The 22,545-nt window shown below is 45.5% G+C and overlaps 4 protein-coding genes across 9 annotated transcripts; 1 reads left to right on the forward strand and 3 right to left on the reverse strand.

Moving 5' to 3' along the window:
- Positions 1-31: 31 nt before the first annotated feature.
- Positions 32-10,625, reverse strand: ankar (ankyrin and armadillo repeat containing). Of its 2 annotated transcripts, XM_052521929.1 has the most exons (23): positions 10,223-10,625; positions 9,602-10,039; positions 8,643-8,806; positions 8,412-8,527; positions 8,050-8,230; positions 7,709-7,970; positions 7,586-7,627; positions 7,289-7,490; positions 6,427-6,635; positions 6,128-6,232; positions 5,633-5,880; positions 5,298-5,466; positions 4,971-5,212; positions 4,565-4,718; positions 3,046-3,207; positions 2,670-2,776; positions 2,385-2,507; positions 1,944-2,102; positions 1,670-1,787; positions 1,047-1,156; positions 670-866; positions 535-581; positions 32-445 (listed from the first exon to the last, which is right to left on the reverse strand). In XM_052521929.1, the coding sequence occupies exons 1-23, from the start codon at positions 10,623-10,625 to the stop codon at positions 216-218; spliced, it is 4,188 nt and encodes a 1,395-aa protein (XP_052377889.1). In that variant the 3' UTR covers positions 32-215. The 2 variants fall into 2 exon arrangements, with proteins under 2 accessions (XP_052377889.1, XP_052377890.1); XM_052521930.1 differs by lacking the exon at positions 10,223-10,625 and having other exon boundaries at positions 1,944-2,105; positions 9,602-9,998.
- Positions 10,019-13,606, forward strand: zgc:136439 (uncharacterized protein LOC678627 homolog). 5 transcript variants are annotated; one of them, XM_035773220.2, is made up of 9 exons: positions 10,019-10,088; positions 11,421-11,710; positions 11,925-12,014; positions 12,124-12,203; positions 12,284-12,399; positions 12,650-12,747; positions 13,011-13,079; positions 13,155-13,213; positions 13,298-13,606. In XM_035773220.2, exons 2-9 carry the CDS (start codon positions 11,519-11,521, stop codon positions 13,416-13,418), a joined length of 825 nt encoding a protein of 274 aa, XP_035629113.1. In that variant the 5' UTR covers positions 10,019-10,088; positions 11,421-11,518; the 3' UTR covers positions 13,419-13,606. The 5 variants fall into 5 exon arrangements, with proteins under 5 accessions (XP_035629113.1, XP_035629112.1, XP_035629114.1 ...); XM_035773219.2 differs by lacking the exon at positions 10,019-10,088 and adding an exon at positions 10,615-10,760; XM_035773221.2 differs by lacking the exon at positions 10,019-10,088 and adding an exon at positions 10,775-11,327 and having other exon boundaries at positions 11,435-11,710.
- On the reverse strand, positions 13,449-16,908 carry asnsd1 (asparagine synthetase domain containing 1). The gene is made up of 3 exons (XM_035773216.2): positions 15,493-16,908; positions 15,143-15,324; positions 13,449-13,899 (listed from the first exon to the last, which is right to left on the reverse strand). The coding sequence occupies exons 1-3, from the start codon at positions 16,906-16,908 to the stop codon at positions 13,653-13,655; spliced, it is 1,845 nt and encodes a 614-aa protein (XP_035629109.1). The 3' UTR covers positions 13,449-13,652.
- Positions 16,843-20,548, reverse strand: LOC118385951 (ASNSD1 upstream open reading frame protein-like). Its single transcript, XM_035773222.2, has 4 exons — positions 20,344-20,548; positions 17,255-17,308; positions 17,081-17,156; positions 16,843-16,992 (listed from the first exon to the last, which is right to left on the reverse strand). Exons 1-4 carry the CDS (start codon positions 20,419-20,421, stop codon positions 16,961-16,963), a joined length of 240 nt encoding a protein of 79 aa, XP_035629115.1. The 5' UTR covers positions 20,422-20,548; the 3' UTR covers positions 16,843-16,960.
- Positions 20,549-22,545: the final 1,997 nt, after the last annotated feature.

Below are 22,545 nucleotides of genomic sequence, written 5' to 3' on the forward strand. Positions count from 1 at the left end.
AAAGGACTCCATTCTGTGTTTCCATTCGGTGTTTCATTTCGTTTTTTTTATTCAATCGACTTCCAATATATTATACCATTAAGTCAGTCATTCCCATTAATAATATAAATCTAATATATTCATCTTTAACATAAATAGAATGGCTCCCTGAGTCATCATTTCAATACAACTTTAAGCTTGCCCAGTCAGGCTAGATCCTATGCTGACCTCCAGGGTCACTGCTTTTGCCGGGGCCACTGGCTGTCCTTATCCAGCCTCAGTGACTCCAGGGTGTATGGAGTGGGCTGGGAGCTATGGGTTGGCCCCTCTCCCTGCAGCCTAACCTTGGGGTTGGCTGTCCTGCTCCTCTGGGGTTGAAGCTGGAGAACTGGAGCCGAGCTGGTCCTCCCAAAGTGGCCTGCAGACACTGACAGGCCAGGAGTGCGGCTTGTCTTTTTGGATAAACCTGCCGTAGGTAGAGGCGACAAAGACGATTGCGACTTTTTATTATATGAAATAGATTCAAATAATGATGTACAGCATAATAAAATGTACCTTTTTTGTTGCGCTGAGGAACAGGTGGGCCACCATTTATCTCCAAACTGTTTTAAAAAAGGACAGAAATGATTGATGTTATCCCAGCTAGAAATATGAAAGCAAAGCTTTTTAGGGCAAAAAAAACAAACATACCTTAGTGATGGCAGCCCCACTATTTTCTGCCTTTCGAACTCCGCAGTAAAAATGTGTGAGATCTTGGCATCCTCGATGAGATGCTGGGTCAAAAGGTTGTACATAGATGGAGTGTTTCGACATTCCACCAACAAGAGGCGATGTGCGTGACGGTTAAAGGTGAGGTAGCCGAGGGCACTTGAAGATGCCGTTCGCACCTGAAGATATTCAAGATTTTACCACAATGCTTGTATCAAAAATCTGCACATCGTAACCTGAAATATGTCAAGTTGGATAGCATATGATGGTTGTAGAATTAATTATCTTGATAGTCTGTTAGATTTCAGGCAATAGTCATAGACAGGAATGCTCCCCCATACCACAAGTCCCATCCTTACCTCTTCCTCCTCAGAATACAGGTGAGCACATAGGTGACCAACAGCTCCCATGGTGACAATAGCATCAGGAATACCTGCCCGGGTGTGAGCCAGACTGGCTAGCAACTGAGCTATGGCAGAAATGTATGCAGTAAGGTAAGACTAGTGTTCTTCCATACTGAACAAAAATATAAAACGCAACCATTTAAGATTTTACTGAGTTACCGTTCATAAGGAAATCAGTCAAATTAAATAAATTAATTATGCATCTGTTGGTCACAGATAACTTTTTTTAAAAATGGGCCTCGGGATCTCATCACATATTTCTGTGCACTCAAAACTGCACATTTTAGAGTGGGTTTTTGTCCCCAGCACAAGGTACACCTGTGTAATGATCATGCCATTTATTCAGTTTCTTAATATGCCACCCCTGTCAGGTGGATGGATTATCTTGGCAGAAATTTTCACTAAACAGGGATGTAAACAAATTTGTGCAAAAAATGTGAGAAATAAGCTTTTATGGAACATTTCTGGGGTCTTATTTTAGCTCATGAAACATGGAACCAACAGTTTACATGTTGCGTTTATATTTTTGCTCAGTGTATATAATGTTCTTCCCATACATAGTACTGGGCTGAAGTTACCTGTCAGGACCACAGTGTTGGGATTAGTGGACTGCAGAAGGTCTACAAGGACAGTCACCCCTCTGGCAGACAGAGTCACCTGATCTGTGTCTGTGATCACTTTGGCCAGCACAACTATCTGGAGAGACCAGTTACCACAAAACGAAAAGGTAGCGAAAAAAGGAATTACCTAACACTAATTCCGTGTCAAGTCGGAAAACACATACAAATCAGCAGCTGTTAATGACTCATTGATATTACTGTGGCCCTCAGGTGATTTTTTTTAATGATCTACCTGAAAAGCAGCTTTGGCCCTCTCCATCTCGTTCCTGGAGTTCAAGAAGGGTTCGTACATGGCTATGGGAATGCCACCATTCTGCAGGATGGCTGCCTGCTGGGTGGTGTTGTTGTAGGCAAACAGAGACAGGGCATAACCAGCCTCCAGGCAGATGTCCTGCTGGGAAAAGGAAAACATGACAAATTGCCATGGGGAATGCACTTTACGGAGTGTCAACACCCCTTACTGCTTGAGCAGTCCTTGACCATTAGGTGCCAGTAGTTCATTGCACATTGCGATAACAGTATTGTATCTTGGATGCTTTTCTTTCTAATCTCTATTAGACCCATATCTTGTTCCACCTCATCTGGTTAGTGACTGTGCTGTCAAGCTGACATACCGAAAGGTTCTGGGCTAAAGTTATGAAGTAGCCCACAAACAGCCTTTCAAATGGTTTACCTGATCTGGCACTCGCAGCAACTCTAGAACTGTTTCGTAGGTAAACTCCTCTTTTTCCCAGAAGGTTGTTTGTAGGTCCTGGTTTCCCAGAAGCACACAGGCCAGTGTTTGAGCCACTTGGACCTGAGGGAGAATCAACATGTCACCCAAGCCTCAATTTCTTTCAATGGAAATTCTAGTATTGGACGCCCTTGTTTGTGGGACTTTTGTGGCACTACCAAGGACATTTAAGGGGAGAGAGAGAACACTTTTTTTATGTGTGTGATCGATTTCCAATGTATTTACCTTGACCTGCAGTGATTCTTGGTGCTTCACAAGTTCTAACAGAGTTGGAATGGCTTGCTCCTCAGCTATGACCCTCTGGCTGTTTGGGTTATTGGTGTGTGCCCCTCCTAAAATTAAATGTACGAAACATGCATGCACTAGAAGTTATGGTATATTATTAGCTTGTATACCATGACTTGTTTCCAAGTCAAGTCTGAAAGCCATGTTACTACTGTCGCACTGTTAAAACTTCAATGGTCAAAATCGTCAAGTAGTATCATGACAAAGGTTTACTCAAAATCGCCCATTGATACCAATGCATGGTTAATGCAAACCTTTGATTGCCTTAATCTTATCTTGAGAAACACAGTACATGCAACAGTGAGAATGTACAAACCAATACACAGGATGCCCAGGGATCGTATAACGCTGAGGAGGGTACTCTCTGTGGTCCGGGACCCTCGTAGTAGACGAACCAGCGGGGGCACCCCATTTTCTTTACACAGCCCGTCCTGGTGGCTCCGACTGTCCCTGCTCAGTGCTATAACTGCCTGGCAGCCTGAAAGACAATACTATTTGTTTACACTTTACCAAGCTGAATTCTATGTAAACCTCGACTTGAATTCTTTCATAAAAGGTCCCTCTCTGGCCTGACCAGATCTGAAACCTCCACACCACATTTGACAATTGGTGGCAGTGCTGGGATGTGAGTGATGCCTTTATGGAGTATCGGCCAGCAGTGGTGTCCATCAGTGTAAAGATGACAGGACGAAGGCATAAGTTGCTGCCAGCTGTCAGCTCATGAAAGAGTCATGGCGGAAAATATTATCTAGGTAAGCTAGTTGGCTACAGTTTTGACCTGTCAATTAGTTGGCCCAAATAACAATGGGTTATGCATAGTGTAAAGTTAGTCGCTAGGCCTATAAGCTGACATTAGCGGTCATGACTGTTAGTGCCATTACTATGATGGCATTATGTAGACTTTGTGACAGACGGTTCAGGTAATGTGTTACCTAGAATTCAATCTGTACATTCACTTTTTAAACCATTGGTCGGGGTGTTACTGTGGTCAGGCGCAGGCCTACCATTTCCACATCATTAACCTCAGTTCGTCTCCCTTTTAAGAGAACGACAGGCATTTTTTTGGTGAAAAAGTAGGCTGGAATGAAAGAACCATCTGTCGTCTTGTCTGGACAGAAACTATTTCAGAAGCTGCTGTACAGATGTTCTGTAGACATGTTTGACAGACCGAGGACCTGAGGGAAGAGTAGAGCCTCTTAAAAACTACCCAGGAACATGTGTTCAAGGAATGACAGAGGTATGGGGAGTGACCCATCCCCTTTCAATTGATACCCCAGTTCTTCCAAATCAACTTTCGGATATTGAAATGTTTGTCTCATTCAAATTTTGTTTGAGATTGTGTTCCTCTTATTTTCAAGGTGTTGGGATTCCCAATGGAGGGATAGACAGACAGGCATTCCTGACTGCATGCCTTCCTGTGCTCTGGCTGCGGGTGATGAGTCTAGCAGAGGAAAGCCGTCTGGGGGCAGGAGGCGGCTGGTCTTGTGGTGACAGAGGTGAGCCTCGCTCCAGCACAAACCTCAGGGTGCCTGTTTATGGTACAGTCAATCATTTATCCGCATCGCCTGTCAACAGCGCATGGAAGTTTCGTTGTTTTACGACACTCAGTGTTTAGTTTCATCGATCCCCGGAGACGGCATCCCCTTGACCCGAATAAAATGTCTGGAAAAGCTTGATGTCAGCGAGCCAACTCTGTCCATGAACCGATGATTGCCATTTAACTTCCTCTTGTGAGAGAGATTACTTTGGTGTAAAATACCTATTTTGCATAAGAGACTTAGCAATTACAGAGGGGTAGCGTTTAAAACAAAAATATGAGAAATGAGAGAACCTACCGACATATTGCATCCTGTCGGAGGAGGAGAGGATAAGCTCGAGGATGAAGTGGTAGCCGATGTGCTCTGCCATGAGTCTCTGTTGCTTCAGAGTGTGTCCTGCCAGGGCCCATAGAGAGACGGCCCCCTGCTCCCTCGCCTCCACCTGGAACACCTGGGTCACGTTCAATAGGGAGAAAACTTTTTTGAAAGATTGAAATGGGGAGGTACTGTCTGAATTTGTCCCATAAGAGCACATTGTTCATTTTCTGTGGCAAAACAGTTTGATACAGTGTGCCCTACTGAACTCAACCCTGAACATGGCCCAGGGGACACAACTTAAAGTACATGAATATAAAATGTTCAAGAATTCCATAAGCATATTTAAAAATGAGGGAAACAATGATTTGACTTGCTCAGGTCCTACCTTTAAGAGTCGTAGGAGGTGCTTGGCGGCCGACTTCTTCAGAAAGCGGGCCTGAATGGCAGGGTTGTGATCAGCGATGGCCTCCAGGGCTCTGGCTGCAGTCACCTGCGCGGCTATCTTCCTCCCCCGCAGTATGAGCACCAACGGGGCCACGGCGCCCACTCCACAGATGGTGTCCTGGTTCTCCCGGTGTCCCTTAGCCAGCTCAGCCAGAGCCGCACACACCTCCTCTTGCAACAGTTCTGGAGATACATGGCCAGAAAGACGATTCATCATCATGTTCTATAACATCATGATCATCGTCTTACTCATGATTTAACAGTGTACCTGATCTGACAGTCAAGAGCTCCACAAGTTGTGGAATCCCCCCAGCCAAAGCCACGGCCGTCTGATTGCCGGGGCTACGGACACACAGCGCCTTGATACACCGCACAGTGTTCACCAGCACATCATGTAGGTCCGAGCCCAGGAGCCTCACCAACGGGGCCACTCCACCCTGGACACACACAAATTAACTGTCAATCACGCATGCACGAATCGTCAAACATACACAAATACAGACAGACACACACAAGCCTGGTTATAACTGAACCTACCTATTAGTTACAGCAATACTAACCAGATGGGCTATTGGAAAGACTGATTATATCAGTAGTACTAACCTGCTGGGCTATGAGGGACTGGTACTGGTCACTGTGCCCTGCCAGGTCTGCCAGTATGAGGGCACAGCGGGAGTGGAGCTCGGCCTGCTGGCTGCCCAGCAGATTGACCAGAACCGGCACGGCACCATAGCGCACCAGGGCCTCACACACGGGTGTCCTCTCCGAGATGTGACACACCACGGCGGTAGCCATACGTTGCAGCGCTGGTTTCGTGCTGCGCATTAGCTCCAACAGGGCCGGGATCCCTCCTACAGAATAGGTCAACTGCTTTAGGGTCCTTCGATATTTTTATTCTATTGCAAGTGGCCTAGCTTTGTATTCCGTAGTACCAAAAATGTTTAATGCTGTAATGTTACTGTGATATGGAGTATAACTAAGGATGGTTGAAAATTGGCAAAATATAAATTGGCAATACAAAGCTAGTATTCATGGCTATAGTATAAAACAAGGCATTCCTGTCTGATATAGGCCCAAACTCTCCAAAAACTCACTCACCTGCATCCATGATATCCCTCCAGAAGGACTTGGCCGTGACACACAGAGCTTCCAGGCAGCGGATGGCCATCTCCAGCCTGCGGTGGTCCTCGCTGTGCAGCATCTCTGCTCCATCACACACACACACACATACACACACACACACACACACACATACATACACACACACACACATACACACACACCTCAGTATCCGTGCAGACTCATCGAACGGATACAACCTGCGATCCAAACAAACATTGGCCTCGCTTAACCCTCGCTCGCTAGCTAATTCCCATCTCTTCCACCAGGCAGCGTACCCACGAGGATCTTCCAGACAGGCAGGTCCGGCAGGCCCAGCGAGATGAGGTGCCTGAGGACTTTGGGGTGGAAGTAGAGGGCGGCCAGCTGCACGACGTCGTTGCCCTTGCTGTCCCTCCTCCTCCAGTTGGCTCCCGCGGACAGCATGTAGTCCAGGGCCTCCACGGAGCCAGATGTGGCCGTCAGGAGCAACGGGCAGCTGCGGTACCTGAGGAGACAAAAAAACAACACCGTCAACCTGTGTACACGTAGAAGCAGATGCATCCGTACCGCCTCCAGTGCATTTTGTGGCTTCTCTTACTTGTAACAGACGCCAGAACCGGCAGGGTAGCCTAGTGGTTAGAGCATTGGACTAGTAACCGAAAGGTTGCAAGTTCAAATCCCCGAGCTGACAAGGTACAAAATCTGTCGTTCTGCCCCTGAACAAGCAGTTAACCCACTGTTCCTAGGCCGTCATTGAAAATAAGAATTTGTTCTTAACTGACTTGCCTAGTAAAATAAAGGTAAAAAAATAATAATAATAATAATAAAAAATATTTTAAAAATATGTCAGTGGAGGCTGCCGAGGGGAGGACCGCTCATAATAATGGCCGGAACGGTGTCAATGGAATGGTATCGACGACATGGAAACCACGTGTTTGATACCATTCCATTGACTCTATTCCAGCCATTATTATGATCCCTCCTCCCCTCGGCAGCCTCCACTGTTGTATGTGCTGATTACAGAGCAATGTCATGCTAATGTTACATTAAATGACACTGAAAGCTTCTGTGAACGGTGCCCGTGGCCTGCTGTTGCATCCTACTGAATCCTGTTAGACATGTCATCTATTCTAAACCTAGAAGTGCCTCTTCACTCACTCGGCAGTGGTTTGCATCTCCACAAGCTCTGGGTCTTTCCTGCAAAGGGCCTGTATGCAGGCCACCTGGCCGTAGTAGGCAGCAAAGTGCACAGCCATCCAGCCCCTGCGGTCCACTAGCCGGTGGTCGGCCTGCAGAGCCAGCAGACAGCTGATGGCCTCCAGGGAACCACACTGAGCAGCCAGGTGCATGGGAGTGGAACCTGGAACAGGTACAAACAAGTGGAAAGCAGTGTCTGAAAGCCCTATTTCGTTACAGTAGAGTGAGGCTGGCATGTTCACACTGGTATGTGCTTACCAGCTCCTTCTTTTGGGGTCCCACCGCCACCTCCAGATTTCACTGCAAAATAAAAGGTGTTTGTAAACAGTTTTGAGGACAGTGTGTAAATGAGAGTAAGGGAGAGAGAGGCATGTCTCTGACCTGTGCGGCTGAACCTGCCACTGCTTTTCTGGTTGAGGTTGACCCCGGTGGTGGCCAGCTGGCAGATGATGTGAGTGTGGTTGTGTTTGGCGGCGTGGTGCAGCAGGGAGTAGCCCTGCTCGTCCAGGACTCCCAGGTGAGATGGAGAGTTCCGACGGCACAGCGAGTAAAACACAGCGGATAGGCCACGCTCTGCCGCAGCACGCAGGCCAAATGGCACACTCTGAACCCAGTGAGAAAGAACACACACGATCATACAAGCCTTTTACATTTACTTAATACAAAAAAAAGAAAACAAAGAACAGCTTCCTATATTGCTATATCTTCTTCCCCATCAGCACCTTGCAATTGATGGCCTTTTTGTAGCCAAATGTCTTCTTGAACTGCTCATGCAGCTGGACGTCAGAGAGAGGCAATCTCTTCCCTCTCAGGGTTTTGATGGTAGTGTTGAGGGCCTCCCACCATGGAACCACGTTAGGCTGAGGGTAGAATGAGCCCACCTCAATGGAGATCACATGATAGCTGCCAAAGACATCAAGCAGCGTGTAAGAGCCTGACCATTGGACACTGAAAAGCATGGGTTTGTGTTCTCTTACAAGTGCATCTGTGTGGGAATGTAAGGCCTCCGAGCTCAATGTAAGTGAGATGTGTGTGTTTATGCGTGCATATTAAGACCGCTTCTCTGCAAGTGAACTTAACATACTTATTGCCGTTGACCTTGTGGACTGGTACGGGGAAGTGCTCTTTGTAGGTGGTGTCCTGACTTAGCAGATCTCTTAGGTGATCCACTGCAAGACTCTGCAGTGCAGCAAAGGTTTCCTGGAGGGAACCACAAGACAACCTGATTTCACTATGAAACTAGGGCCTCACTGTGGAAGTAGATAGCTCTTAAGTGGCTATTGACAGCTCACTGATAAGTGAATCTAACTCTCACCTTTGTTTCCTCAGAGACTTCCTCTAGCTGAGGGGTTCCGATGTCAACTTCAATTCCACCGTGAAGGTGAAAATACTCATCAGACTTGTACGGAAAATGTTTACAGGCAAACGCAGGTCTAAGGAGCAATGGTGGTAATTCCCTCTCTGTCTTCAGTTTATCATCTACAAAAACAGAATGAAAACAAAGATAAGCACATCTGTTGCAACGCCAACGGTATGATAGCCATAGGGAACCTAGGCACGAAACGTGGCAATGCCTTCAAATTGTGTAGGCAATCGCCACACAAGTTAATGTTAAAACATTCCAAACAGTTCCTACAAGTCAGAATGTTGAATAAACAGAATTTGAACATACTCTGCTGATTGTCTGTGGCGTTGGTCCTTCAGTTGGTTGAAATTTGAGGCAATATCCAAAGGAATTGTTATTAGCCTGACTTCAAGATACGCATCTCTGTGTGTGGCAATTAAGATTTGTTTGCTTGTGACCAAAGGCACGTGCACAAGACGGAAGTACAGTAACCGAAGTCTGCAGTTGTTTACATGGTTTTACACGTGTCAGGTGATATACATTTCAACAGCAGTACTGGCGCTCTAAAAAAAAAAAGGTTGTGAAACAACGCTTTACTGTGGATATTTTGTCAAACGTTTTGAGCAGCTGAAGGACCAACCACACAACCGGTAGGGTAAGTTAAAAAGGAATTGTAGTCATTGTTGTCAACATTCTGGCTTATAAGGAAAACTTTGATTTTGCATTGCTATGTTTCAGACTGTATATTAAGTATTGGTTATAAAAGTCTGATTTATTAGGCAATGGTTGTTTCAGTGACAGACAATTGGCCTCAGTCTAGAATTCAAATACCATTATCAACGCAGTAAGTAAGTAGCACAGAGATGTAGCTAGCGTTGCTCATGGAGATCCTGTAAGTTATATTTCATTGTTGCGCTGTAGCAACCGACCTGAGTAAGCCGGAAGCATCTGCGCCAGGTCTGGGATCTTCATCCTCTTCTTTAGCCCTACCAGGAAGGGCACCAGGAAAGTGAGGAGGCGCAGGTAAGCCAGGTCTCTGCACACCTCTGCCTTCCTCTCCAAGCAGCCCCTAACCAGGCCTGCTTGTAGACCCAGCCTCTGCTGCAGCCTCTGATAGGTGGCCAGCTCCAGCCTTTCCTCAGTCAGCCTCACCACACTGGCCAGACTGTGGGCGCCCTCGAACACAAACAGGTTGCCGTGCTGTCGGACAGAGGACAGGTAGGATGTCAGCTTAAGCAGGATGCTCTCCTGGTGTTGGGAAAAAAGCCTCTCCTCCTCTGCACTGTTGGGGTCGTAGGTAGGATCCACATTGACTTCCATGTTGTATATGCCCTGGTAACAGGGCTCCTCTGAGATGTCCTGAAGACCTGGAGGATTCAACAAGCATCACCAGTTGAGGGGAATCCTATTTCTAAAGTAGGCATGTTCAATTGAATCTAATCAACATCATTATTAAAAAACGGACACCATTTTGTCTCAAAGTTAGGGCATGCATTTATCTGTCAGTAATTGATCTTGCATTACATTACATTTCGCTGTCACCCAAATACCTGCAGTGAGAAACTCTGCAAACACATCTTTCTTTGTCTGGGGCACTCCATTTGAGTCGACACCCATGCTGCTTCTCCAGAGTTCAGAGAAGCGAATGCGATTTTCTCTAGGAATATTGGCTCCATGCCAAAGAGCCTTGATGGTGTAGTCAACATTAACCAAAATTTGTCCTACTTTCGTATCATAATATGCTGGAGACAGTTGGCACGAGGTGCTCTGGTCAAAGTTGGGCTCAAGACTTATACATGGCACTTGGTTGAAACAATAGATGCCAACTGTGAGCTCTCTGACTATTTGATGGACCACCTTGTAATCAAGAGGGACTCGCACATCCACAGGTGCGAGAATGATACAGTTTGAGTTAGTGAAGTTCCTCATTTGTTTGATTATGCCCGGCGGCATTTCAACTGGCTGAGTGAAGTCATCACCACCCAGAAACCAGTTACAAGAGGTCAGGCTCAGCAACTCCTGAACTTCACCCTTGTCGTACTTCTCAAAGAAAGCGTTGGCATTTCTTTGAGCTGTCAATGCAGCAAGGTAGGCCGTGTCATCCTTCTCTTCAACAGAAGAATGTTGTAATCTGGACGAAGCACTGGATGTCAGTGAGCGCGCCATTACGTCCATAGTTTACGTTAGCTAGCAGGCTATTTTAACCTTTCTTACACTCTAAAGTACTTGCATAGACAGTTTTAGAATAACGGGTTAAACTTGTTGATAGCATCACGGCACAACATTGTTGCCTCAAAGTCCAAATTAATGTGTAAGATTCTTTGCTCTTGGCAACCAAGACGCTCAGCCTTGGTTACGGCGCGTTTTTGTCTAGACAGACTTGGGGTGCGTTCGTAAATTCGTTAGTTATTCTGCTCCCTGGCACACTCTAAGAGAGTGCTCTGAAATCGTAGTAGATAGCCAGAGTGAATTTTCGAACGCACCCCTGATCTCCTCATAAAGTTTTCCAATTTGTGACATATGGGGGCGCTGTTCAATTACTTTTGAAGGCGTTGCTTTGTTGAGACTTTGTATTGTAACCTACAGCGCACTGTCGGTTTTCCCCCCCAAATGTATTTTTTACGTCGTGGAGGAATGAGATTCTGATTGACACAGGTTCGTGTATTCACTATTGCACACAGATGTGAAGTCGTATGTTATCATTGCTGCTTTGATACGTATACTTGACCTATAACTCACTGCTTTTAGGTAACTGTTTACAGCAACATTTGAACTAGCGTCTTATTTAGCCACTTAGCTAAATAAGTGACTGACGCTAAGTAGCCCACTCTGGCACGGTTGTTTAAATGAAAGCGGTTATTCTCGCTGCGGGATATGGAACAAGGTTGCAGAGAGATGTTGATAACGACACGAGCGGAAGATTCAAACATCTGGCTGGCATTGCCAAGCCACTGCTTCCTGTGGGGCACTGTGCCTTGATATCTCACTGGGTCCAAGCTTTGAATACCACTGGATGCGTGGACACCGTCTTTGTCATTGTAAGTATCAAAGTACATTAGAGTATTTTATGTGAATTATTTTACTCCACATGTAACTGTACCTGGCCAACAGTTTCAACATTCATCAGTTCATTGGAACGTAAAACCCAATAAATATTTTAAGAATTTCGAAATACCTAAATTCATGTTTAAAGGACTGAGATTATGATATGTGGTGATAATGTCAACGATGACTATCTTTTTACCTTAACAGACCAATGCCCTTCACCACAAAGCATTTGAGGAGTGGGCCCTGGACTTCCCTAATGTCAAAGTACTAAGTGATGGAACAAAGAGCAATGAGGTTCGTCAGCTTGCATGATTTCCCCTGGGATAGTGTTGTCTCATGTTGATCCATGTGCATTGTCCAGATCAAATATGAATTATACATTTTACCATTTTTATTCCACAAGGACCGTCTTGGTGCTGTCGCCTGTCTTCAGCTAACAGTCAAGCACTTCAAGATCGAAGACCATGTAATAGTTATCGGAGGGTACGTTTGAAAAAAGCCTTCACTTGACTCAATGTAGAAAACATTTACTGATTCATGCTGACAGGCTCTTCTCCACACAGAGACACTTTGTTCAAGGAAGAGTTCAGTCTCATTAAAGTTAAAGAGAAGTTTTCTGACCTGCAAGCAATGTGTGAAGACAGCAGTCTGGTTCTTTCCTACCAATGTAAAGATGAGGGTGAGTGTGAAGTCAAATTGTGTGCTTTTGAAGTTGTCATGCCAGCTGTAGCCCCAAAGAACTCAATCTATTTTATCTCTATCCTGTTTTTTTACACTAAAACCTTTCAAATGCTGCACAAATCACACAACTTGTTTGAAGCACATCCAGCTGGATAACATTTGTGAGAGATTATCATTACATGTAATAATATTACAGAGTATACCAAACACCTTCCTAATGAGTTTTATTTCTGTATTTGCTCCCATAGAGACACAGAAGTATGGTATTTTGGAAGTCGATGAACACCTTCGGGTGCTCTGTATGAAGGAGAAACCTCTTCCGTCGGAGACAAAATCAAGGAGAGCAGTATGTGCAGACGAACACTTTTCTGTCCCTCCCTACAATATATATACAACCTCAAGACTTTTCTTGCTTTGGAATGTTTATAATTGCAACATTGAACACAGCAGATAAACCTTTGGTTTATGTTAAGGGCTCAAACTAGGAGCAAGTAATCTATTTGCTGATAAGCTCAAGAAGCATTTGCGACTTGCTACTAAACCTCCCAGTTTCCCAGAGTGTCTACATATTCGCCTATCGATAGTGTATGCCTTTTTTTTTTGTTGCAGTGTCCATGTTTCTACTTGTTTTCCATGAAAATCCTTCATCTATTGGATGCCTTTCTTGATGAAAATAAGGTAAACAGTCTTTTCTTTAATTTGCACTGGTAATCCATCACTTGATATTAAACTAAAGCAGCTCTTTTGTCAAAGGAAGCACCAATCGAAGAAAAGGACGCACCTGGAAACTTTTTGTCATGGCTCATTTCAAGGTACTATTTCAAAATTGAGGATCAACATTCATGGCTGCAAAAACAATACATTCTCTCAGTATACTTTTCCTTTTCCCACCACAGAAAGCCTGTGTATATTCATCAGATTTCTGGCCGTTTTGATGTGGGAAACCTGCCCTCCTATGTTGAATGTGACCGGTACTTCAAAGAAAATCTTCGAGATGTGAAGTCTTATATGATGTAGTGTGCACAGAGCCATGTTTGAGATTTACAATTTTCTTCACATTGCCACTTTATTTGTGCCTTAATATTAAACATTTTCAAAATATTCTAATTATATTAATCAAAATGTGTATTTGTATATTTATTGGAAATTAACACATCTGTTCATATTTTAGTTCACTGTGACCCTAATTAAGAGGATGAATTAGTTGCTTTGTCAAGTGTAAAACTTTTTTTAATGAAATGTTATGCTGATCTAAGGTGTAAGGAGTCTCTTGCACTTGTCTGAGGCCTTCTCGTGGCTGTTTTCCATCTTTGCAATGCGGGAACCAAACTGCATGGCTCTCTTAGGCAGTAGAGCAGATGCCCCCAGACCCAGTTTCTTGGCAGCCAGCCTCAGCAGCAGTTTCTCCCCTACACCTCGAGGCAGGGACAGATCTGCCTTATCAGACACTGGCAGGGCATTCAGGAAACACACCACATCCTCGTCCAAATAGGGAAACCTATACAAGGCCAACAAAAACATCCAGCATATCACCATTAATTCAAAAACACAAAAGTATGTGGACACCCCTTTCTAAAAATGAGTGGATTCGGCTATTTAAGCCACACCAGTTGCATTAAATCGAGCACGCGGCCATGCAATCTCCATAGACAAATATTGGCAGTATTAATGGCCTTACTGAAGAGCTCAGTGACTTTCAATGTGGCACCGTCATAAGATGCCACTTTTCCATCAAATCAGTTGGTCAAATTTATTTCCTGCTAAAGCTGCCCCGTTAAACTAAGTGCTGTTATTGTGAAGGGGATAAGTCTAGGAGCAACAACGGCTCAACCGCAAAGTGGTAGGCCACACAAGCTCACGGAATGGGACCGGCGTGTGCTTTTGCGCATAAAAATCATGTCCTCGGTTGCAACACTCACTACCGAGTTCCAAGCAGAACTGTTCGTCTGGAGCTTCATGAAATGGGTTTCCACGGGCAAGCAGCCACACACAAGCCTAAGATCACCATGCGCAATGTCAAGCATTAGCTGGAGTGGTGTAAAGCTTGTCGCCATTGGAATCTGGAGCAGTGGAAACGTGTTCTCTGGCATGATGAATCACACTTCACCATCTGGCAGTCCAACGGAAGAACCTGGGTTTGGCAGATGCCAAGAGACCGCTACCTTCCGAATGCATAGTGCCAACTAAGGTTTGTTGCAGGATGAATAATGGTCTGGGGCTGTTTTTCATGGTTCAGGCTAGGCCCCTTAGTTCCAGTGAATGGAAATCTTCAATTACATTCTAGACGATTCTGTGCTTCCAACTTTGTGGAACAGTTTGGGGAAGGCCCTTTGCTGTTTCGACATGCATAAAGCGAGATCCATACAGAAATAGTTTGTTGAGATCATGTGGAAGAAATTGACTGGCCTGCACAGAGCCCTGACCTCAACCCCAGCGACCACCTTTGGGAATAATTGGAATGCCGACTGCGAGCCAGGCCTAATCGCCCAACATCAGTGCCCGACCGTACTAATGTTCTTGTGGCTGAATGGAAGCAAGACCCCATAGCAATTTTCCAACATCTAGTGGAAAGCCTTCCAAGAAGAGTGGAGGCTGTTATAGCAGCAAAGGGGGGGACCAACTCCATATTAATGCCCATGATTTTGGAATGAGATGTTTGACGAGCAGGTGTCCACATACTTTGTCATGTAGTGTATTTTTGGTACTGGAAAATCGGATTGCTTCTAATGACCGAGACTTGCCTAGCCTCCTTCCCGTGGTCCCCTATGATTCTGTCATCTCGACCCAGATTCCTTGTGGAGATTCTGCCTAGCTCCATGGCCAGCTCTTGGACCAGACCCTCTTGCCCAGAGGTCTTGAAGCGGACTCGGTGTCTGGAGTACCCTGCCAGCTGCTCATCCGCTCCAATACCGGTCAAAATCACCTGCCATCACAGAGCAGTGGAACAGACAATTTACTTGAAAGGTTGTTAATTGGGTCTGATTTATAAAAAAATAAAATTTAAAAAAGTTAGAATATGAAACAGACTTTATTCACAACTTGTAAATGGAATGTTCCTTATTATTTTACCCATTTGATACTCTTACTGTACCTTGGCAGATGATGTGAACCCCCTCTCTTCGTTGCTTTCTGTGAGGAAGCCGGTTCCTCTCGCCGCAAACCACACAGCACATCCAATGCTGTCATCCAGCACGGTATCCAATGGGTGCACCAGGTGACAGATGTGCTCCTGGCGCATTTTCTGCAGCTCTTCCCGAGAAACGTTGATTTCAACAAAATTCCATCTTCTCTCTGGGTTCAAGTCCTGAAGCTCTTGCAGACCTGCTCTACCAGTGATCCTGTCTGGAACGCCGAAGGGGTTGTACACATTGGAATCAGGAACGTCAGTTTTAGAATCCATTGGCTTTGTTTTGTGCTTTTTGCTTTTTTTGGTAGACTCCTTCACAATTTTTGGTTCCTGCAGTTTGAATGCCACATTCAGAAGATCGATTGGTTGGTGGGTTGGGATGTGGCGGTCGGCCAGGGCAGCCAGAACCATGGAATCAATCCCTCCTGAGAAAAGAATTGCAATTGCTGCCTGGTCATCGGTCAGTGGTGATGTCACCTGTGTATCAAAGGGAAGACATTGCACACGCCTCCGTACTGCCTCACTGAGAACATCAATGAGACGATTTACCACAGGCTCTCTCACACCAGACTTTAGCAACACCTCCAGGTCTTCAACTGAGGACTGTAAGCTTGGATCATGTTCTATCTCCAACAACGGAGGGATTGACATGTTCAGTGGGCAAACTGGAGACGTGAGGGAGAGACCTGATTTGTTCATCATTGCTGAGGTGTAACTTGGTAGACCCTCCCACTTAGATTCATGACTAATAGACGATAGATTATCGCCTGCGTGAACCCATGGATAAACCTCAAAGGTCAAACAGCCAGACTCTGCAAACGCCCTCAGATCAATCCTGTAAACACCAACTGCTGGAACCTCTTGCCACTGTGGTGGTCGGTCAGAGCCAGGGAGACAGGCAGCCACAGACGTCAGAGTCAAAGACTTCTCCTCAGCATCATATTGCCAAAGCAGGCTTCGCCGGCCAAAGAAGTCTCTCCCAAACCAAAGATAGTGTCCAGCCTGTTGGTAATAAGTGAAAGCCCATGGTCCTCGGACATTGCCCAGGACAGACAGGATCTCTGTAGGGCTGTGGCAGGCTGCAAGGTGGTGGGAAAGAACGTCAGTGTCATTCTCTTCTGGTCTCAATAACAGTCCTCCAAAAACCTCTCCATTCCACATCAATACATTGCTGTTACAGTCTTGTGCTGGCTGAGGGGCAGGGCAACCTCTCATGTGAAGTACGTGAGCAGAGAACAGACACTGGTAGTGGGGATTTGAAGCTGTTTTGGTGATGTTGCAACTGGAGTTAGGCCCTCTTTTCCTTAGGTTTTCATGCACACGCTTCTCCAGCACAAGCTGGGAGGGGGACAAGCTCAGTACACAGCAAATACCACACATATTTATAGCTAGTAAGGCCTTATTTGTAGTTCCGTCACAGATTGAGTGGATTCTACATATCCTTCTTCATGTTGTCGAGTTCCTCTGAGGGAAGAGAAGTTCACATGTAGTGTATCTCAAAAAGAATGGTTAAGAGAGAACAAAACTTTAACACAAACATGGTAATTCTTACTTTTGCATGAAGCAAGAGTCTGCCCTCTGTCTGCCAAGAAGAATATGTTACTGTTGGGCTGTTGAACATAGACCCTCTGAAAGGAATATGCATCAAGATTAACATTATCTTCACAGGAACATCACACCTTAAAGAAATTAAACTAGGTTTTACATTTTATTAACCACTTCTTACCCGGTTTTTCTTCAGATTGGAGAGTTCATCAAACACAATTTTCTGTTCCTTGATCTGCAGAAACATGACTTTCAGTGAAAAAAAACAGATAATATAGACATGAGTTCAGTTCAGAGAACTTTCATGAAAAGATGGCACAACCAAAGAGAGACAGCCATTAGCCTAAAGATTGACTTTACTCTCCCAATTTCCCTGTAAGGTCTGAATGGCAGGTCAACCAGAATCTGGGTACAGCAGACTGTCTCCTTTAAGCCCCGGAAGCAGCCATTCACCAGCTTCTCAAGCTTAATACATGTCAAATTACGTTCTGTACTTACCAAAGAATGGAGTTTCACTGAGCAACTAACGTCATTACTGCCGTCCCGGCCGGTATGTACAAAAAAGGTCTACATAAAAAGTTACATGCAACCAAAAAAAATGTAGTCTGGAAAGAATCCAGTCGTTTTTGAGAGAAGTTTTTTGAAAGAAGTATTGTTTTTGAGGAAGTGCGCATGCGCCTGTTCTGCACCCCCTGCAATATTAGTAAATATAATTCAAATACACTAACTAAAGCATATCTAGAAATATACAATCACTAAAAAGATACCCTATATTGTATACTTAATCTTCTTACATATTATTGCATTCCGTGTAGCGCAGGTGAAACAGATTGATATGACGTTCATAGCATGTGTTGTAGTACGAGACCGGCATAGGTCTCAAGTCCAGTCTCGAGACCACAAGAGTGTCTCGTCTTGTGTTGGATACATTTGTACTCAGTCTTGAATGTGAGGACTCATTTCTTCCTGAGACCAGCAGGTAAAAAACAACAACCCAGAATTAGCTTCCATTTTGTCAGAGCATAAAACCGCGTCTGCAGGCCAAATATACACACTACTTTCTTGAAACAATATCTTAACAGCCTTTATATCCATTATAGACATGTTTGCGCAGTGGCGAACCTGTGTGTGTGACAGGTTTTTGATTCTGAAAGGACAGCATCCCTAATACCAATGCACTCATGTTTTCATTGGGCGTTGCATATGCTCACTTCTTAATCCCCACGGATGTGTATCAAAGTAGTGTAGTGGAGGAATACGATTTATCTGTAGTAAAATAGAGAAATCATGCACAAAGTAGCCTACACAGTCGCAAAGCATGTGAAATATATTCAACTGTGCGCCACACACAGCCTAGTTTCCACAGAATATAATCTGCAGGCAGCAAGAATATGCACTTCTCAACTGGTTTTGGCATGGAGCAACTCACAGAAGAATGACATCGGTAGCCGGGAGGTTAGGAAAGACGTTTCAACTTATGACATCTACCAGTAAACCAGGTATTGAAAAAGTTTAGTCTGAAGTGTTGGTTAGTAGGCTATTTGTAATGTACAATTGTCGTGCTGTTTGCGTCAGGGGTGTAGACATGGATGGACCTGGGTGAGCCAGGCCCTGACAGGCCCATCCAATCAGATTGATGTGGTTTAAGCATTTTTGTGGACTTAGAATAAATACAAAAATGTGATTGTCTAAATAAATAAAAAGTGTGAATGAGTGAAAATCTATTGGAAAACAGGATTTTTCACGCAGCGTGCCTTTCCTTCACTGGGCGAGCCGTTTGGGAACTTTCTGGCAAAATTAGAGTATACCCACGTCTCTAGGCACCACTACACAGGGCCGATGGAAAGACACCGCATGATGTTAATTAAGCACTGCAGTGCATCTCCTCCTCATGGACTGCACCAGATTTGCCAGTTATTGCTATGAGATGTTACCCCACTCTTCCACCAAGGCACCTGCAAGTTCCCGGACATTTCTGGGAGGGGGGGGGGGGCCCTAGCCCTCACACTCCAATCCAACAGGTCCCAGATGTGATCCGGGCTCTTCGCTGGCCATGGCAGAACACTGACATTCCTGTCTTGCAGGAAATCACACACAGAACAAGCAGTATAGCTGGTAGCACTGTCATGCTGGAGGGTCATGTTAGGATGAGCCTGCAGGAAGGGTATAACATGAGGGAGGAGGATGTCTTCCCTGTAACGAAAATGTCCTGCACAGAAGCAGAGTCCGAGCATAACCTGTAAACCCATGTTATCCTTAGGGAGTGGCATACTGCTTGTTCTGTATGTGATTTCCTGCAAGACAGGAATGTCAGTGTTCTGCCCTGGCCAACGAAGAGTCCAGATCTCAATCCCATTGAGCACCTCTGGGACCTGTTGGATTGGAGGGTGAGGGCTAGGGCCATTCCACCCAGAAATGTCCAGGAACTTGCAGGTACCTTGGTGGATGTGGTGTAACAGCCTTATTAGTTTTGAGCTGGATTATGATCTGTAAACGAAATTAAAACTTTCTGAATATTTATTTTTGCTGTCTTTTGAGGAAGTGAAGTGGGCAATATGGAATATATTGGCAGACGGGGAATTAGTGAGTGACTTCATGGATGTATAAACGGAGTGCATCCCTAAATGACATGGACAGGTAAATGTAGAGCGTGTCAATGACAACAACAAAAAAACGGTTTAAAGAAATAACATTACTTAGGATAAAATTAGATAACGTTACATATGTTAGCAGGACGGGGCTAGCAAGTTGTTTTCAAAACATTAGACCAACTTGAGCACTGATATCTCAATTTTCTAGATAGCAAATCCAACCAAACACGCCTTAACAATAATTTAACAACATAAGTACTTCGACCGATTTCTCTGTAAAACAACGTTAGATCCAGTCTATGACATTAGCCAGAAGGCTCTGCTGCTAGCAATCAGTCAAGTCTATGGAAGAGGTAGCTAGCTAGCATCAGCTTTGTAGTGGTTATAACTACTACTATGTTGAAACACTCGTTTTAAAATGTCCTTACATTTCGCACTTTAGTAATTCTAACGAATTTAAACCATATTTAACGAGATATCCTCCCTGTTGGTTAATGCCTGACGCACCGGAAACGGCTTCCCCCAGTAAGAGGGCTTGGAAAGTTCGAGCGTGTAACATGTATAGAGGCAATTGAGAGTTTAGATGGACTATTTGGCTGCCAGAAACTCCGATTCTGACTAATTTAGCTGCCTATCTGCTCATTTCCCACACCAACAATCTGGAATTATCTAACGTTACCTTTTTGTTTAATTCCTCCTTCAGCGTAGACTCTTCCTCATCAATGTTTTCGTTCTCTTGCTGGTTCTTTGCAGACATTTTGATAAGGTAACACACAGCGAAGATAATATCTTATTTATTACCTAGCTAGCACTAGCAGACGAAAAACATTGTACAAGCAAGAGAAGTCAACGAGGTCTGAGTACTTTTAATATCATTACGGTCCGCAAACAACCATTTAAGGTGCATGCCGCCCCCTACTGTGTTGGAGTGTGCGAGCAATCATATTCTGCCTAATTCTGTACTACTACGAAAATAAAATGTAAAAAACAAATATAACTTCTACCCACCCGTGCGGTTGATGTCTTCGATTATCTGTTTTGCCTTTCTTTGACATCAGTTGCTGTAGGTGTCCTGGAAGGCAGACAGTGTGCCCCTGACAGGATGCTCTCAGTTGTGCATCTGTAAAGGTTTCTGAGGATCTTAGGGGCCAAGCCAAATATCTTCAGCCCCCTGAGGCTGCCATGAATGGAACGGTATCAAACATATGGAAACCAGATTTGACTCCGTTCCGTTGGCTCCAGTCTAGTCAGGATCGAGGCAAAAATGAATGGAGCAAAGTACAGAGATCCTTGATGAAAACCTGCTCCAGAGCGCTCTGGACCTCAGACTGGGGCGAAGGTTCACCTTCCAACAGGACAACAATCCTAAGCAACAGCCAACTCAATGCAGGAGTGGCTTCGGGACAAGTCTCTGAATGTCCTTGAGTGGCCCAGCCAGAGCCTGGACTTGAACCCAATCATTGGATTTGGATTGAGTACATTCCGAACATGAGTTGACATAGTGGGCGATGTCCTGAGCCAAGGTGGGCCACCAGTATTTATTGGAGAGGGATTGGATGGTGCAGGTGATACCTGGGTGTCCAGCGGCGAGGGATGTGTGTTCCCAGGTCAACAGCCGTTCTCTCACCCCCGTGGGGATGTAGCTGCACTCTGGAGGGCAGGTAGAAGGAGCGGGTTCCCTCTCCAGAACCTGGTGGATGCCCACATCTATGTCCCAAAACATGAGCCAACGATATGGGAGGATTGATTGATGGGCTGGAGGACACTCACAGGACCCTCCACCGACGTGGAACCACAGGGTGCGGGAAAGAATGTTCTCCAGCATCCTGGCCCCCGGGCAGTGATTGTCACCTTTGACCTTTGCGGTTATTAAGTTGGAGCCACGGGAGACGGAAGGTCACGGGGTAGGCGTGGACCCCAGGTTGGAATGCACCGGACACCTCCTGGCCGCAATAGGGACATAGTCTCAGCTGTCTAAGGCGACCCCGCTTTGACGTGAAGAAGTGTGTGGCTCCGACCTCCATGATTTCAGGCTCTGCCTCAGGACAGCCAAAGGAGGGAGGTGAGTGACGAGGTGGACACCGGAGCTCCCGAAGAAGGTTTTCCAGACGGATGGCCATCACGATGAGAGCGTCCAAGGATATTTTGTCCTTTGTCTGACATGCCAACTCCATCTGGACCTCTTTGCGCAGTCCACTACAGAATAGAGTACAGAGCGCCAGCTCCTTCCATCAGCTGGAGGCCGCCACAGTCCAAAAGGTGAGGCGGTACTCCGCAGTGTTCTGGGCATCCTGCTGGAGTTGTGAAAGTCACTCACCTCCCTCTGCCCTCTGGAGGATGGTTGAAGACCACCTGAACGGAGCCATGAACCTCTCATGGGAACCCAGCTCCTCCTCTCCTCTCTCCCAGATGCCGTAGCCCACTCCAACACTGGTCTGGTCAGCAGAGAAATGACCGTGGTAACCTTGGACCTCTCGGTGGTGGGGGCTCCCATCTGATAGGCGAAATAGAGGGAGCGCTGGAGTAGGAAGCAACGGCATTTCAATGGAGTGCCGTTATACTTCTCCGGAAGGGACAGTCGGGCATCGCTGACCTGGGTGGATGGCTGGGTAGGTTGGGGGACTGGCTCACTGTGACGACCTGTGGTAGGAGGCCCTCCATCAGAGGTATGGAGTAGGTCAACCGATTAATTGGAATGGCCGATTAATTAGGGACGATTTCAAGTTTTCATAACAATCGGCAATCAGCATTTTTGGACACCGATCATGGCCGATTACATTGCACTCCACGAGGAGACTGCGTGGCAGGCTGACTACCTCTTATGCGAGTGCAGCAAGGAGCCAAGGTAAGGTGCAAGCTAGCATTAAACATATCTTATAAA

Source organism: Oncorhynchus keta, chromosome 7 (assembly GCF_023373465.1).
Source record: "Oncorhynchus keta strain PuntledgeMale-10-30-2019 chromosome 7, Oket_V2, whole genome shotgun sequence".
Taxonomy (NCBI): Eukaryota; Metazoa; Chordata; class Actinopteri; order Salmoniformes; family Salmonidae; genus Oncorhynchus; species Oncorhynchus keta.

Coding starts and splice junctions, on each gene's coding strand:
- ankar (XM_052521929.1), bottom strand. CDS start 10,625: ATGCCGCCGGGCATAATCAAACAAATGAGGAACTTCACTAACTCAAAC. Junction 6,636..7,288: donor GAGATGCAAACCACTGCCGA/GTGAGTGAAGAG, acceptor TTGTCTCCTCAG/GTACCGCAGCTGCCCGTTGC. Junction 2,103..2,384: donor TGCTGCGAGTGCCAGATCAG/GTAAACCATTTG, acceptor TTTTCCCAGCAG/GACATCTGCCTGGAGGCTGG.
- zgc:136439 (XM_035773220.2), top strand. CDS start 11,519: ATGAAAGCGGTTATTCTCGCTGCGGGATATGGAACAAGGTTGCAGAGA. Junction 12,748..13,010: donor AGACAAAATCAAGGAGAGCA/GTATGTGCAGAC, acceptor TTTTTGTTGCAG/TGTCCATGTTTCTACTTGTT. Junction 13,214..13,297: donor TTGTCATGGCTCATTTCAAG/GTACTATTTCAA, acceptor TTCCCACCACAG/AAAGCCTGTGTATATTCATC.
- asnsd1 (XM_035773216.2), bottom strand. CDS start 16,908: ATGTGTGGTATTTGCTGTGTACTGAGCTTGTCCCCCTCCCAGCTTGTG. Junction 15,325..15,492: donor GGTTCACATCATCTGCCAAG/GTACAGTAAGAG, acceptor CTGTGATGGCAG/GTGATTTTGACCGGTATTGG. Junction 13,900..15,142: donor GACCACGGGAAGGAGGCTAG/GCAAGTCTCGGT, acceptor GGCCTTGTATAG/GTTTCCCTATTTGGACGAGG.
- LOC118385951 (XM_035773222.2), bottom strand. CDS start 20,421: ATGTCTGCAAAGAACCAGCAAGAGAACGAAAACATTGATGAGGAAGAG. Junction 17,309..20,343: donor AGGAGGAATTAAACAAAAAG/GTAACGTTAGAT, acceptor ATGTTTCTGCAG/ATCAAGGAACAGAAAATTGT. Junction 17,157..17,254: donor CCAATCTGAAGAAAAACCGG/GTAAGAAGTGGT, acceptor TATTCCTTTCAG/AGGGTCTATGTTCAACAGCC.